Genomic DNA, 17,158 nt, shown 5'->3' with positions numbered 1-17,158 from the left:
ACAAGACGAACAAACTACCTGATTCCCTATCTTCGCTTCGAGGGAGATCTTAAGGCCACAATAGAGATGGATGATTGGCACAAAGGTGCGCAAATGGCGGAAGAGGCGATACATGTGTACACAGATGGTTCCAAAGTAGTGGAAGGAGTAGGGTATGCGATATACTGTGCTACATCTATATTGGGTCCCAGGGCATATGGGAATAGATGGGAATGAAAAAGCGGATGAACTAGCTAAAAAGGGCGCGTCCCTTGAAGCTTGCTCCGTAGACGTCCCAATTAGACTGGCCGAGATTAAGCCAAGGCGAGAGGTGCACATGATCGACCAAGCGGGAAAGGCGTGGGTTCAAGCGCGGGGCTGTAAAGTGTCGAAGATTGTGTGTAGGTCTTACAACCTACACCTAGACTAACAAAGTTGCTTCAATCATTAAAAAGAGAGGACTGTAGACTCATGACAGGTATTCTGACTGGACACTGCCTTCTGTCGTCAGATGCCTTTAAATTAGGCTTGGTCAGTGATAGCAGATGTAGGAAGTGCGGTTTGGAGGAGGAAACGATCTTTCTGTGCTCGTGCCCTGCACTTGCCAGGCTAAGACTGCAGCTATTAGGAGTGAAACAGCTGTCAGATCTAGAAGCAGCAAGTGGCTTGAGTCCTAGGAAGCTTCTAGTATTTGCCAAGAGGACAGTTATTTTATAACATAGGTCCTGGTTTTTGATAGGGGTTTTCAGTTTGGTCGTTAAAAGAAACTTCTGGTAACACTACGGACTCAATCAGTCTATGTGAGGGCCTCATGGACCGGCCAGTTCAACCTAACCTATCAAGAGTCCCAATATCAGTTCACATGTCAAATTTCAACATTTTAGATGTATTATTTGGAAAATAATCAGGTTTTTTGTGTTTTCCAAAATTGTATAAATATATAAAGTGGGCGTGGTTATCATCCGGTTTCGCTCATTTTCAATACCAATCTATTCTGGGTCCAGATAAGCTCGTGTACCAAATTTGGTGAAGATATCTCAATATTTACTCAAGTTATCGTGTTAACGGACGGACGGACCGACATGGCTCAATCAATTTTTTCGATACTGATGATTGTGATATATGAAAGTCTATATCTATCTCGAATCCTTTATACCTGTACAACCAACCGTTATCCATTCAAAGTTAATATACTCTGTTTGCAAAGCACGCTGAGTATAAAAAGAATAAAATTTGCACATAAATAAAAATTTTTAAAATTTTTCGTTGCCACCCCTACACTGCATTATCAGCTGAGTGTCAGAACAACGTGTTTCCAGTTTCCCGCAACAAATTGCAGCCAACTTAAATTTTATTTACATAAATTTGTGCAAAACATAAACAACTTTTTTTGCCTTTTCTGGTTACTTTATCTATTTAAAAAAAATTTATAAAACATAATTGATTATACACGATGGAGGTTGTGCAAGAGTTACAAGAGCGTGCCTTGCCAGTGTATGAACAATTGAAAAAATACGAAATTTGTGATGATAATGAGATCAGGTAAATGCAAGTTTTATATTCAACTACCACCAAAATTATAAAATATGAATAAAATTGCAGTGATTATAAACAAAAGAGGGAGTCGTTTGGTCTACAACTCACACAGAAAAGTGTAAATAGTCGCACCTATGTGGAATATATTATACTTGAGCGAAAGATGTTTCGCTTAGTTGAACGTAAAGAAGTGGAAAATAAAATTGAGTTAAGGGGCTTAAAAAATAATCTTATAAATCACATAACAAAATTATATCGTGAATGTTTAAAAAAGTTTCCAGAAGCGGAAGGCTTATGGAATCATTTCATTGAGTTTAGCAAACATTCAAATCCAATGCAAGTACTTGGCATCTATGAAAAAATGTTGACCGTAAGTGGGTTTCTACAGTAATTTAAAAGCACCTTTATCATATTTATATTATCTTTTATAATATAGTTTCATGGCTCCAATGCAAAACATTGGGTTGAGGCAGCGCTTTGGGCTTTTAGCATTGACAGCGAGAGTCTAGTGTGGCAAGAAATTTGCACACGCGGCTTACAGCGGCATCCAAATGAGGAAATATTAAGTAAAACATTATTTGATTTACTTATCTTTGTGGCTAGCAAACGTTTGCAGGCGGGAAAGAAACTGGATTACGAAAGTGCTTTAAGGCAAGCGGAATGCGTTTATAAGAATTGCTGCACGGCTATAAATAGTTTGCCATTCTTTATTGGGTTGGTTGAGCGTTGTGAAGATGCATCTTTTATTAATATCACAGCGAGTTTACAATTGAAAATCATTGAGGATTTGATGGACCGCTATCCATCGCAAGAAAAGTTGTGGGATTTCTTAGCACAACGCGAGTTTAAAGGCTATTCTTTGAATGATTTAAAGGATCAGGCGAAAAAAAAAGATATTTCATCAAATGACCAGTTGGACGAACATATAAATAAGTCAGTATTTAAAAAACGTACAATGAGACAGCGCATTGAGCAGTGCTCAAAAGTGTATGAAACAGCATTAAAAACTGTAAGGGTATAGTATACAAGAAGTATTCGTACACTTTCAAGGGTCCTAACAAAAGTTTGTTTAAATAATGCCTTTTCCAAAAACCAAAAACGAACCTGAAAATCTTTTTGAATTGTTCCACAAGTTACCTTTCAAGATAACAAAACTATCAGTTAAATAGTGTATCTCTGGAATACGAACTTTTGTTGTTGTTGTTGTTGTAGCGATAAGGTTGCTCCCCGAAGGCTTTGGGGAAAGTTATCGATGTGATGGTCCTTTGCCGGATACAGATCCGGTATGCTCCGGTACCACAGCACCATTAAGGTGCTAGCCCGACCATCTCGGGAACGATTTATGTGGCCACATTAAACCTTCAGACCATCCCCTCCCTCACCACCCAAAGTTCCATGAGGAGCTTGGGGTCGCCAGAGCCCCGTCTGTTAGTGAAACAGGATTCGCCGCGGATAGGTGAGGTTGACAATTGGGTTTGGAGAAGCTATATATTGCGCTGGCAACCTGAAGGGTTGCGCTACACACCCCTTGAATCTGGTATTTTAGTCACCTCTTACGACAGGCATACCTACCGCGGGTATATTCTGACCCCCTTACCCGCTGGGGGACGAACTTTTGTTAATTCCCTTGTATGTACTGTTATGAACTTGTCTATAAATCTTATTGTTATATACATTCTCAGCTAAAAACACGTACTATGTGCCAATACTATATAAACGCAATGTTAATTGTGAATGAAAATAATGGAGCCGATTTACCAACGCGGCGCAAACATTTAGCTATGGCTCTAAAGATGGGACACGAATCTGGTCTTATGAGCGAAGAACATTATTGCGTATTTTTGCGTTTATTAATTTTAACTGAAAGTGGAAGAAAAATTGCTGAAACAATGTTAAGCGAAATATGCTCTGCTTATAAATCGGTTAAGCTATATGAAGTATGGATTTCATATTACATAAGTTTAAATGCTTCAGATATGATAGAAAAAATTCAAGCTAAAGCTGTAAAAGATTTGGGCGATAAATCTGGGCCCATATTTGAATTAGCTATAAAATATTTTAAAACGAGATATGACGAAGATCGCTCTACGCTAGATCGACTTTATCGCGAAGCAATTAAGTTTAATAGTCCAAAATTTGATGTATTTAGGGCACAATATCTGGATTTTTGTATGATAAACTCTCCGTTCGATAAAGTACGCAAAGAATATGATTACTTAAGTCAGTTGCCACCACCTTGTTTGAAGTTGCACGAAAAAATGGCCGAATTGGAATCACAAATTATCTTACAGGTGAGTGGAATGTGGCTTGTAGAGACATTCTTTTTATAATAAATATTTTTTGTTTTATTTATGTAGACTAAACAAGATACTGAACGAAGGCGACAAGTTTATGAAAATATGGTTTTGCAGTTTGGCAAGGAAAACACATCAGTGTGGATGCAATATGTTCGGTTTGAATGTTTATATGGAGACAGGAATCGCGTAACGCATATATATAACCGGGCGAAGTCTACACTTAAGGAGAATTTGGTATACCCCTTTCAAATGGAGTTTGATTTGAAGAAGGAACATTTTAAAGATGAAGCCGACTAATGTTTAATTGATATATGCAGCTACATCTAGTAGATATATGTATGTACACAACTTTTGACATAAATACATACATATCCCTGTAGTACTAATGTACTAATAATAAAAATTGAAAAGCTAGTAGTCAACAAAAATAAAAATATCTGCGTATTACTCTGTAACTTAATTCGAAAGCAAATTGTATACATATTTATACCGCAATTTAAATAAACTAATGAGAGTACTACATTTTTGAAATCCTGATTTAGATGCTACTTATCTAGGACATTATTTATATTCCTTACTATTCTTCAAAAATCTTACACTAAGAGCTAGCTTTCATCAGTCTGCTGTACTGTTTTTAAAGTACTTTCAGCAACAATTTTTGCGACTTTTCGTGGTTCCTTCACTAATGTGTTGGGACATTGCATTTCGGTCCAACTAACCGGCACCATTGGTGGGCCACTGGCACCGCTTTCGCTAGAGGTTGCCACAACTACACCCAATTCATTTTCTGCTGTGCTTAATTGATAACAAGACAGCTCAGTTTGTGGCAACTGTTATGAAATAAGCAAAAAAAATTATATATACATATATATATATTATTAAGAAAAAAGACAGCGTTAAATTACCACTCTTGCTAATATAACATCTCCAGGACGAAATGATTTATACATTTCAACACGATCTTTTTCGGTTGCACGTACATCCTCCTTTCGCACTATGCCACGATATGTACGTTCAAGTATGTGATCACCAATACAAATAATAGAACACCTTGCAAAACGTTGATTTACTTGAAGAACACGCGCTGTTATAACGTCGCCGGCCACAGGTACAATGGTCTGACTTCCAGCACATTTCACCTCAATATATTTGCACTATTTTAAATAACATCCAAATAATTGGGGGTTTTTAAGAGATATTTAAATTAATATATACGTTATCCTTTTCCTTGACTTGCACGGTACCAGCTAATGTGGCATATATGTAACCGCCACGCTCATAGGTACCTGTTCCTGCTACTGTGGTTTCTTCAGAGAGGCATATACGTTGGCCGGGCAAACAAATAACGTCTTCATCATTCATTGCATTATTCGAAGCTTCAAGAGAAGTTAAAATGTCCATGCTTTTTCTGTTCTTCAGTAAATAAACAATAGTAATCAGCGCCAATGCATTCGGCTGTTTGGTTAAAATCGCATGCAATCACAACTGTTGAACGGATACTTTCAGCGAATACACCTGCTGATCGATCGTTGAGTGACAAGAAGCGCTTTCAGCGAACTGCGAATCTACAAAAAGTTAAAAAATTCTCCATCTCAAATATTTTTTTGGATTATTAGTTTAAATCGCATTGTGAGACTTATTTTTTTGTGGAATATGCTTGTAATGTTTGCGTTTTCTTAATTTTTATGAAATTTTCACGATTTTTAGGTTAAGGCACCATTAATCGATCACATTGGAGAAGGTTATGGATATGGTTACGACTATGCCGTTAGGGTTATGGAAGTTTAATTGGCCCTTAAGCGTTTTGGCATCGTTTTGACAGTGTGTTCAATGTGACGGCAACAAACTTTCTATCACAAACTTAAGGGGACTTGCGCAAATGTGATGTAAACAACTGTGTACGTGTGAGTTTTTGTCTCCTTCTTACACACCAACATGGCCTTCTGATTAAGTATATAGCCATACTGCTCACTATCATTCCTTTTCCTGGATCAATGCTGACACTCTAACTATCAAAAAGTGTCACAAATGATAGTTTACTGTAGATATCAGGTTTGACTGTTATACTATCATAAATGACCATTGTTATATTCCGCCAAAAATGAAACAATGCTTTTTGCTTTTTATTTACTTTATTTCATTACGTTTTTAATTTTGTACGTGATAAATGAATACGTGTTTTTTATTTGTTTAAAATAAATAGTTTTATAAGAATTCGAGTTCAGAATGTTCAATTTAAATTCAGAAAATAAAACAACAGAAGAGCGCTTTCCTCATGCGGAAACACATTTAAAAATGAATCACCACTAACCACTATTATTTTTCGCATATCAATTTTTTGAGTGCGCCCCATACATTCCGACAGCTTTTGGTATTTTTTAATATTATTTTCGATTTTTTTTTCTTTTAGCATGGAGCTTTGAAATGCTCTCTTTTTCATTTTTTAAACTTATTTTTTATATGGTTTTCGTCGGTTGAAAATGGCGGAATTTAAAAAATAACAAAACAACCGTGATTGACCGTGATAATCATTTGATTGTCATATGACAGTCAGTAGTGACAACATGATTAAATCGGATAAACTGTTCTCGCATACATAAAATTCCGTTGAGAATTATGTATCTGTCTCACATGCATAATGGTATCTGCTGTATGTTCTTTTGTTCTGTACCAGGTGTCCAAAGCTATCCCAGTGTGAGTCCTTTTTCATGATTATAGGCTGTCGTTGGGAACATGCGGACATGCGTGAGCGAACAAAGGAACATACATAAATTTGAGTATCAATGTTTAAGTCATCGCAGGATCAGCATTGTCAATTACAAGTGTGAGTGTATTAGTAAAACTATCAGCGTTTCTTGTAGGGAATTTTGACGTCTATGCAGAAGTTATCACGCTTGTCTTATCCACAATGGCACTACCCTACAAGAACACTGACTATCATCTGATTGTCAGCAATGTCAACCTAACGATCAGCACCTCATACAAACTTTCTATCACAAACTTAAAGGGACTTGCGCAAATGTGATGTAAACAACTGTGTACGTGTGAGTTTTTGTCTCCTTCTTATACACCAACATGGCCTACTGATTAAGTATATAGCCGTACTGCTCACTCTCATTCCTTTTCCTGGATCAGTGCTGACACTCTAACTATCAAAAAGTGTCATAAATGATAGTTTACTGTAGATATCAGGTTTGACTGTTATACTATCATAAATGACCATTGTTATATATATATCGCTTCCCAAGGCAGTCGGTTCTATGTACCGGAGCGACTCGGGATTTTTCCCGACCAAGGACTGTCATTTCAGTGTAACCCCATTTAATATGTTTCGTCCCTCCCACAAATTGTCATCCTCCCAGCAGCTCCTTGCAGCAGGACTGCTCCATATTCTCTTGCTCCGGGAAGGTATCGAATCCAATCCGGGTCCGTCTCCTGACCCCGGTCCTGAGAAATGGTTTTGCTGCATCTGCCGGAAAAGAATCTTTTTAGGACGGTCATACTCTGTTCAGTGTGTCTCGTGTATGGGATGGTTGCATCGGACAGGTTGTTCTGGGCTTGATCCCAAAGCCCGACGTCCACGTAACTTTTATAAATCGTTTGTGGCTCCTTGCTGTTCACGCCCAAGGGCGCCCCGTAGTCTACATCTAAGCGCCCCCCCCCCCCCCCCCCCCCCCCCCATTACCTTCCAGCAGCCCCGCTGCTCAGCACGCCACAACAAGTACCCGCTGCTGCTCGCGCCTTACGGCGCCAACAACTCAAACAGCTGCTACCACTCATAACTACAATCTTCGTAGTAGAGTCGGAAGCAATGCTGAGCAACAGCCCCTGCCCCCGTCTTCTCCCCCCTCTTTTCCGGCAGCAATCGTGTAGGTCAGGGAAACAGACTCTTAGTCCCTACCTCCGTTTGCACCGTTTGCCAGCACAGAATATATATGTTTGCGACATCCGCCCAATGCAGCTCCTGCCTTGGGTGGTGCCACTTTCCTAGATGTTCTGGTCTCCGCGACGGCAACCCCTCGACGGGTTTCATTGCGCCATGTTGCCAGGTCGCAAACCCAAATCATCCGGTTACCCCAATGCTTGCCCAAGGACGCCCAGTCCCAGGGCCACAACAGCAATTGCGTCCTGGCCTTCCTCAACCCAGGCGTAGTCACCCGTCACTTACCCCCAGAGTGGCGACGTCTCCCCTCATGCACTTCAGAATTCTGCAGTTAAACTGTAATGGACTAACTGGGAAGATTACGGAGATAGTCAATTTCATGAAGCGGCACAACATCCGCATTGCTGCGATTCAAGAGACTAAACTCACAGCACGATCTGCATTGCAGACCTGCTCTGGGTATAATGTCCACAGAAAAGATCGCGAGAGCGGAAATGGAGGCGGCCTCGCGTTTATAATACACCACTCTGTGCAATATCACATATTTGATCCTGGCATCGACCGCAGGGACAACGTCTTAGAACGTCAAGGCCTATCTGTCCGGTCAGGCGATGCAAACCTAGAAATCATCAACATCTACATCCCCCCTGCCACCTGTTGCCCCGGTGGATACCTCCCTAATATTAGAGCCTTACTCACTGGAAACAATCGCATTATTTTAGGCGACTTCAATGCCCATCATGATCTATGGCATTCAAATTTGCGGGCGGACAGTAGGGGCGAGATGTTGGCGGATCAAATAGAAGAAACGACGTTCTGCACAATAAACGGAGACGCCCCCACACGTATGGTAGGAAGCTGTCACAGTTCGCCAGATATCTCAATCGTGAGCGCAGAACTCGTAAACTGCGTCAACTGGCAGCCGATGGTATCATTGGCATCCGACCACCTGCCTATACTTGTTTCGCTCGAGCGTACCGCCGACTTCATCGTCACCGAAAAACGCACTTTCATAAACTTTAAAAAAGGAAAGTGGGAAGAATATAAATCCTTTACAGACAACCTCTTTGCTGCCCTCCCTATCCCGACTGATGCCCGCCAAGGGGAGCGTGCCTTCCGCAAGGTCATTGAATCCGCCTCGGCACGTTTCATTCCCGCCGGGAGAATTCCCGAAATCCGGCCCCACTTCCCGGCGAAGGCCGCAAACTTAGCGAGAGAACGTGACCTTATAAGGCAGCTTGATCCAGGCGACCCCCAAATAAAGGATATAAACCAACGCATCAGATTGCTTGTGGATGAACACAAGCGGGCGAAATGGGAGGAGCACCTAAGAGGTTGTAACCTCTCTACCGGTGTGGGTAAACTTTGGTCCACCGTAAAGTCCCTATCGAATCCGACTAAGCACAAAGACAAAGTTTCCATCGCCTTTGGCGACAAAGTGCTGTCGGATGCGAAAAAATGCGCGAGCGCTTTCTGCCGACAATATATAATGCATTCTACGGTCGACAAAGTTAGACGGAGGGCCAACAGACACGCACATAAACACAAATTCAGCGCGTCACCAATCACCATCACCGCTAAAGAGGTTGAGGACGCCATTGGTCGCGCTAAACCATCCAAAGCAGTGGGCCCAGACGGCATAGCCATGCCGATGCTTAAAAGCCTAGGGAAAGAGGGTTTCAAATATTTAGCGCAGGTCTTCAACCTGTCTCTTTCCACCTTTGTCATACCCGAGAAATGGAGAATGGCCAAGGTGGTCCCGCTATAAAGCCTGGTAAACCAGCTAACATAGGAGAGTCGTATCGTCCGATATCTCTCCTATCGCCAGTAGCAAAGACGCTCGAAGCCATTTTGCTCCCTTACTTCCAAGCAAATTTGCAACTAGCCTCCCATCAGCATGGCTTCAGAAAACTCCTTAGCACTACCTCCGCGCTAAATGCCATCAACACCCAGATAAATTGCGGTTTAAATCAAAACCCCCACCATAGAACAGTACTCGTAGCGCTAGACCTATCAAAAGCTTTTGATACGGTCAACCATGGCTCGTTACTGCAAGACCTGGAAGGGTCTACCCTTCCCCCATGTCTTAAAAGGTGGACCGCAAATTATCTGGGTGGTCGGCAGGCATCGGTGCTATTTAGAAACGAAACATCAAAGCCAAGGAGAATTAAACAAGGGGTGCCACAGGGTGGTATCCTATCCCCACTTTTGTTTAATTTCTACATATCTAAGCTACCATCACCACCGGAAGGAGTCACAATCGTTTCCTACGCCGATGACTGCACAGTAATGGCCACAGGCCCAGGCCCACAGATCTATGAGCTATGCAATAAAATAAACGGCTACCTCCCTGATCTCTCCAGTTTTTTCGCCTCGCGAAACCTGGCATTATCACCGACTAAATCTTCCGCGACCTTATTTACAACATGGACGTCCCAAATGTCGACCATTTTGAACATCCACGTCGATGGCTCTACGCTACCGACTGTCCTACACCCCAAAATCTTGGGTGTGACGTTTGATCAGGATCTACATTTTGGTGAGCACGCAGCCGCAATTGTTCCGAGAATTCAGAGCCGTAACAAAATCCTCAAATCCCTTGCTGGCAGTACCTGGGGAAAAGATAAAGAAACACTCATGACTACATACAAAGCAATTAGCCAGCCGATTGCGTGCTACGCGTCACCCATATGGTCGCCAAGCCTAAAAATTACCCACTGGAAGAAGCTACAGGCCTGCCAAAATACTGCTCTCAGAATTGCCACGGGCTGTCTTCTTATGTCCCCAGAACACCATCTACATAATGAGGGGAGAATACTCCCCATCAGGGAAAGAAACGAGATGCTGACCAAACAGTTCCTGTTGAATGCCCAGAAACCTGGGCATCCCAACAGACATCTGATTGACAAGCCAGCACCGCCTAGGGGCTTAAGGAGTCATCTCCGTAAGCATTTTGAGGAAATACGGCATCTGAGAACACAGCCGTATGAAGCGAAAAAACACAAGCAGGTCCTTGGTGAACTCCACAAACAGGCGTCGGACCTTTATGCCGAGAATTGCCCGGTGAACCCAGTACTCAAAGTAAAGTATCCAAAACTTGCGGAAGAGGAACGCATACTCCCCAGGGAAACGCGTGTCACTCTGGCTCAACTTTGTTCTGGATACTGTAACAGGTTAAACTATTACCTATCCAGAATTAACCCCGACATACAAAATGTATGCCCCGCTTGCAATGTGTCCCCACATGACACCAACCATCTCTTCAATTGTAATGTGGAACCAACGCCTCTAACACCCCTTTCCCTATGGTCCACCCCTGTTGAAACAGCAAGTTTCCTTGGACTCCCGTTAGAGGATATTGATGACAGTTTGTGATCGGTCGCGTCTGTTAGGTGGGGCGAAGCACTGCTACAACAACAACAACAACCATTGTTATATTCCACCAAAAATGAAACAATGCTTTTTGCTTTTTATTTACTTTATTTCATTTCGTTTTTAATTTTGTACGTGATAAAAGCATACGTGTTTCTTATTTCTTTAAAATAAATAGTTTTATAAGAATTCGAGTTCAAAATGTTCAATTTAAATTCAGAAAATAATAAAACAACAGAAAAGCGCTTTCCTCATGCGGAAACACATTTAAAAATGAATCACCACTAACCACTATTATTTTTCGCGTATCCATTTTTTGAGTGCGCCCCATACATTCCGCCAGCTTTTGGTTTTTTTAATATTATTTCCGTTTTTTTTCTTTTAGCATGGAGCTTTGAAATGCTCTCTTTTTCATTTTTTAAACTTATTTTTTATATGGTTTTCGTCGGAATTTAAAAAAATAACAAAACAACCGTGATAATCATTTGATTGTCATATGACAGTCAGTAGTGACAACATGATTAAATCGGATAATCTGTTCTCGCATACATAAAATTCCGTTGAGAATTATGTATCTGTCTCACATGCATTATGGTATCTGTTGTATGTTCTTTTGTTCTGTACCAGGTGTCCGAAGCCTTCCCAGCTTCAGTCCTTTTTCATGATTATAGGCTGTCGTTGGGAACATGCGGACATGCGTGAGCGAACAAAGGAACATACATAAATTTGAGTATCAATGTTTACGTCATCGCAGGATCAGCATTGTCAATTACAAGTGTGAGTGTATTAGTAAAACTATCAGCGTTTCTTGTAGGGTAATGAGCAGCCGATAAATAAAATCTACAAAAAATTAATTAATTCTCCATCTCAAATATTTTTAGGCTATGGATATGGCGAAAAACCAAAAACCAATTGGTTGAATACGATATGGTTATGGCTTTAGCGTTAGCGTTATCATGGCGGAACGATACAAGGTGGCAGCATTATGGCATACCTACAAACATAAATAAACATTCAATGTACTTTGTTTTTGTAAATTTGATGGACAAATGTCAAAGTAGTACAGCATTGGAAGTTGATGTATCAAATCAGATTAAAAAAGTTTATAAACCGCTGTCCAATGCTGCCACCTTGTATCGTTCCACCATGAGCGTTATGTAATGGCACCAATAATCGATTACATTTATTTTCCATAAGGTTGGTTCGATGAGCTGTTTTATCGGGTTATGGATAAGTCACCATTAATTGGCCCTTAAATCTTTAGTGAAGTGCATGGTACAATCATACTGAAGTGAGAGGCCAATTAATGGTGACATAACCATAAAACCATAACCAGATAAAACAGCTGATCGAACCACCCTTATGGAAATCAATGTAATCGATTAATGCTGCCATTCCATAACGCTAACGCCATAACCATACCAACCAATTGGTTTTTGGGTTTTCGCCATATCCATAACCTAAAAATATTTGAGTTGGTGAATTTATTAACTTTTTGTATATTTTATTTAAGCTGGAGACATTGGTGCTTTATCGGTAACCGTATCGGTAACCTTATAACAGCTGATTCAACCAACCTTATGAGAATCAATGCAATCGATTTGTTACGGTCTGCTGCTACGGTCTACGGTTACGGTCCACTTAGGAGCGTGTTCATATCAAAAGTATCGAAAGCAGGGAAAAACCAGATCTGCGATCACTAGCGAAAATTGCCATGAGTTTCCGGCAAAAAGAAAAAGAGAAAAGGTGGAAAATTGCACTTCGTTTTCTGACGTCGTCGCGTCAAGTTCGGTTTTCCCCACAACTCAACCGCGTGTTATTAAGGGGCTTTACTCACGCGGTATGAGAATAAAATGGCGGATAGTGCGGGAGTCGAAATGACAAAAATTAATTAAAATTGTGCGCTGTATCGTAAAAATATGCAAATTGTGCAAAAAATGATAATCATTTGCTATCGGGCAAAAATACTGAAAAACTTTAAAATAAAACATGCACTTTGTGCAAAAACATACATATAATTGCTATCGTGCAAAATCAAATTTAACATTGAAGACACTTGGCAACAAGCCACTGAAAATCAATGTTTATATACATACATACTAATGGAAATAAAATTCTCGGAAATAAACGGGACAATTTAACGGAGTAACTAATAACGGGATTGAAAATATCCTTATTATATACTAATGTACAGTCATGTACACATAACCAGAATAAATATAAAATATAACACCCGATAAGAAAAAAATACTTTTACAAAAATGAAATAAACGAAAAATAATTACCACAATTGGACAAAAACAACAATTGATGGACTAGAGCATCTGTATATATTATATTAAAACTTACCGGATTATACAAATTACTGGATTTGAATCATACAACCATAAAGTGATATTGGAGATTGGAAAATTTAAACAAAGAAAGTGGACAAAAATACCAACTTAAACTGAAAATAAACAAAAATTGAAACTATTGTGATATGAAGATTTGAAAAAATATCAACAAATTAAAGACCTTTACCAAATTAAATTGGACATAAACACAAATCTAATAAATAACAAACATACATATAACTGTAATTTGAAAATAACCTGGCGTGGCGCCATGAAAAAACCAGTTTACAAAGCACATAGTTAAATACAAAGAGCAAGCTACTACACATGGTTCTGGCCAGTTGGTATTACCATTGTGTACTAGTGGAGCCTAAATTACTTACATACTTTGGAAAGTTAATCCAGAAATTAATCATTTTATGCATTGGACAATAACCTGGAACTGGGACTTTCAAATATAAGAAGGTCCTCATCCATGCAATCAAATCTCAAAAAAAAAAAAAAAGGTGGAAAATTGCGTGAGCGAAATTTTGGCGACCCTAAAATTATACAAACGGGATATATAACATCTAGGGGCATAACTTCAGCAGCAAAGGCGTCAAGTTCCGCTAATATACTGCTTTAGTAACCTTATTGCTCACTTCGCATCCCCAACGATACTCAACTATACTGCTTTGGTAACCTTATTGCTCACTGCGCATCCCCAACGATACTCAGCTAATCACAAAACATCCTCGCCGGCTGTGCGCGTAAGCAGGTGATTGTCCAGGAACTAGGAAAGAGTCGATAGCGCAAAGCACCGAAACCGTTCTTTCCGACAAATCTCGTTTCTACGCGTCTATTTTGGGTGGTAATAAACCTTGCACCGGTTGTGTTGTGTGGACACAAGATTCAGTTGAAGTAGGTCGGCGTTCGCAGTCACACCTAGTGAGATAAACCCCTTCCTCTACGTTTACAAAGAACCCTACCATCTGCGGAAAAGCGTCCGACACCACCTCTGCCTCCAGAGCCAGCAGTACGCTGCCGCGTAATACAATCAACGTCAAAAAGCCGAGTCATCCGGCTCGTAAAGGGTAGCACGAAGCTTTATCGCCACCCGGTTCACTCGGTTACCTCGACCCAAAGCCCCAACCACCACCAACGGCGCCTACTATTATCACGGGCACCACCGACAACAATATTAGCCGCAACCTTATCAGCTACGACCATAACGGCTACAACAATACTAGCCGCAACCTTATCATATACGACTATACTGGCTATAACAATGCTAGCGCAACCCTATCAGCTACGACCATAACGGCTACAACAATACTAGCCGCATCCTTATCAGCTACGACTATACCGGCTATAACAATGCTAGCGCAACCCTATCAGCTACGACCATAACGGCTACAACAATACTAGCCGCATGCTTATCAGCTACGGCCATACCGGCTACAACAATACTAGTCGCAACCTTATCAGCTACGACCATACGGGCTACAACAACACCAGCTACAATAACAACCACAGGGTAGCGAACATCGGCCTGCGGCCATCCCAATTGCGACTACGAATATCAGCGGTTAAAGCGGTGAGTTCGTTCCAATACTGAACTAAATATACGTATTTGTAGTCTCAACCTTGTTCTTAAATTTTTTTTTTTTTTTTGACTCTGCAAAAACATATATTGTTAATATACAGACATATTCAAATTCAAGGCTATCACCCTAGTATAGAATCTTAACACATAATACATATATACAGGCATATACCTAAGTTAAAGAGAGCAAGCTGCATCCACTTGTAGTAAAGTTAACTTATTATACCATGCAAAAAAAAAAGTAGACGTAACTTAAAGTTAAGTAGATAGGTTTAATTAACTTAGAAGCAAGAAAAAAAAAACAAAACAATACCAGCACTGACTGATAAATGCAAAACAGTTTACGTTTTACCTGAACATGTAAAACGATTTCATTAATTTTACTATAATTTTAAAGGTTCACATTTTGCCTGAACAGGTTAGTCTTACTATAAATTTAAAAGTTCACGTTCTACCTGAACATGTAAAACGATGTCGTTAATTTTACCATAAATTTAAAAGTTCACGTTTTACCTGAACATGTAAACGATTTCGTTAATTTTTCTATGAATTTAAAGTACACGTTTTACCTGAACATGTAAAACGATTCCGTTAATTTTCCTATAAATTTAAAAGTTATGTTTTACTTTAATATGTGAAACAATTTCTTCGAGGAGTATGATTTACCCCAAATTTAATCTTAATTGCGTTTGTAACAAATTTTCTTAGTACATATTACATATTAGTGTCATTATACTATGCGTTATACCGAATTGATATTTTGTTAAAACTCAAAAATAAGTCCTACTACAACAACATATTAATTCTGTAAGGGGGCCCCAATTATCGGAATTTGTATTCAAACTGTATAGCCCTAGAATAGGTTTGTGAATGAAACGAAAACGGGCATTTAACCAAATTTTTACTTTGCATGTAATATATCTACATAAGCACATTTATTTACAATTTTTTTTCACACCAAGCGCCTATAACCCTTGTCAAAAAAAAAGGGGTGACATAAATATAGGTATATCTTTAAATATTTCTTTTATAGCATACATACGTTAGTAAAAATGAAATTTGAATAAACTTGTAAATAATATGGGAATGCTGGCGTCGCCATTTATTTAGAAGGCACGTAGGGTTACCAGGTAAGGGGCCACCGAAATTCAGGTGCGTCGGTGGCCATGGATTTTGAGGGTGGGAATATGCGCCGGGCGTCGCAACAACACCCGCGGCGCCCCCAATATATATTCGGCCCTTTTCCTTTTATTTTAATTTTCAGCTTTTTTTTAATTTCAGCAGTTAGTAACCGGTCGTTTCCGGCTCGGTTAGTTTTTTTTGAACAGTTTTTTTTTTTTAATTTTCGGTTTTTTTTGAATTTCAAGTTTAAATGTTTAACGGTCTGTCCGTGGCATCCGGTTCTGCCGGATGTCGTTTTCTTTGAATTTCAAGCGTTTTGAGTCGGTCTCTGCGCTTCTGTCAGGTTTTTTGAATCTGACAGCTGAGTTTTTTTAAGGCATGATAGGAATTTTAGGTTGGCAAGGACCCGCCCCAGCCGACAATGACTAGCCAATGTGCACCACCACATCATGCCGACCGCCTTCCTTACTGCTTCCACGGTAAATGCGATTCCATAACAGATTATTGGTGCCGTAACCGTATCGTAGCCAACCAATTGGGTTTTGGTTTACCGTCGTAACGATAAACAGCTGATTACGTTAGGGATACGGATACAGCGATACGACATACGGCAATGACTCCGGCTTTATTGTTTTGGATACGTTTTGCCTAGGTTAAGTTAGGTTGCAAGGGCTGAGCTGGACACTATGGTAACAGCTCACTACTTAGGCCACCAGTGGGCCCATTGTAGTACTCTATACGGTCTCAAAGAGGACCCCTACCCTGCCTAAAGCGTGTCAAACCACCTAGTGATAATTATAAATTTTGCTAGAGCCTTTACTTCATAGCAAGACACCCCAGCGAGGTCATATAGAAAAGGTTTACCAAGGATAGCCATCCTACGCCTACTAAGCACTGGACAGTGACAGAGAAGGTGCTGGACGCTCTCTTCCTTTTCTGTACATCTGCAGCTGCGACAATAGTCGAAGGTCGTTACCCCTATTCTAGCACCACGCGTGCCTATTAAGCAATGCCCTGTTAGAACCCTTATCAGGGACGATAGAACTGA

The 17,158-nt window shown here is 40.2% G+C and overlaps 2 protein-coding genes across 2 annotated transcripts; one reads left to right on the top strand and one right to left on the bottom strand.

Moving 5' to 3' along the window:
• Positions 1–1,278: 1,278 nt before the first annotated feature.
• On the top strand, positions 1,279–4,349 carry LOC137250684 (U3 small nucleolar RNA-associated protein 6 homolog). The gene is made up of 5 exons (XM_067783897.1): positions 1,279–1,521; positions 1,582–1,885; positions 1,952–2,524; positions 3,198–3,806; positions 3,873–4,349. Exons 1-5 carry the CDS (start codon positions 1,433–1,435, stop codon positions 4,107–4,109), a joined length of 1,812 nt encoding a protein of 603 aa, XP_067639998.1. The 5' UTR covers positions 1,279–1,432; the 3' UTR covers positions 4,110–4,349.
• On the bottom strand, positions 4,097–5,331 carry Csl4 (exosome component 1 Csl4). The gene is made up of 3 exons (XM_067783898.1): positions 5,028–5,331; positions 4,718–4,966; positions 4,097–4,642 (listed from the first exon to the last, which is right to left on the bottom strand). The coding sequence occupies exons 1-3, from the start codon at positions 5,211–5,213 to the stop codon at positions 4,418–4,420; spliced, it is 660 nt and encodes a 219-aa protein (XP_067639999.1). The 5' UTR covers positions 5,214–5,331; the 3' UTR covers positions 4,097–4,417.
• Between the last annotated feature and the right edge of the window lie 11,827 nt (positions 5,332–17,158).

The sequence above is a fragment of the Eurosta solidaginis genome, chromosome 4 (genome assembly GCF_040869045.1).
Source record: "Eurosta solidaginis isolate ZX-2024a chromosome 4, ASM4086904v1, whole genome shotgun sequence".
Lineage (NCBI taxonomy): Eukaryota > Metazoa > Arthropoda > Insecta > Diptera > Tephritidae > Eurosta > Eurosta solidaginis.
The sequence above is the reverse complement of the archived record's forward strand: the minus strand, read 5'-3'. Positions and strand labels throughout refer to the sequence as shown.

Bases quoted from the DNA above. Each gene is read 5' to 3' on its own strand.
- LOC137250684 (XM_067783897.1), top strand. From the start codon at position 1,433: ATGGAGGTTGTGCAAGAGTTACAAGAGCGTGCCTTGCCAGTGTATGAA. The intron at 1,522-1,581 runs GTAAATGCAAGT...ATAAAATTGCAG, and splicing joins TGTGATGATAATGAGATCAG to TGATTATAAACAAAAGAGGG. The intron at 1,886-1,951 runs GTAAGTGGGTTT...TTTATAATATAG, and splicing joins TCTATGAAAAAATGTTGACC to TTTCATGGCTCCAATGCAAA.
- Csl4 (XM_067783898.1), bottom strand. From the start codon at position 5,213: ATGGACATTTTAACTTCTCTTGAAGCTTCGAATAATGCAATGAATGAT. The intron at 4,967-5,027 runs GTATATATTAAT...TATTTAAAATAG, and splicing joins AAGTCAAGGAAAAGGATAAC to TGCAAATATATTGAGGTGAA. The intron at 4,643-4,717 runs GTAATTTAACGC...ATTTCATAACAG, and splicing joins ATGTTATATTAGCAAGAGTG to TTGCCACAAACTGAGCTGTC.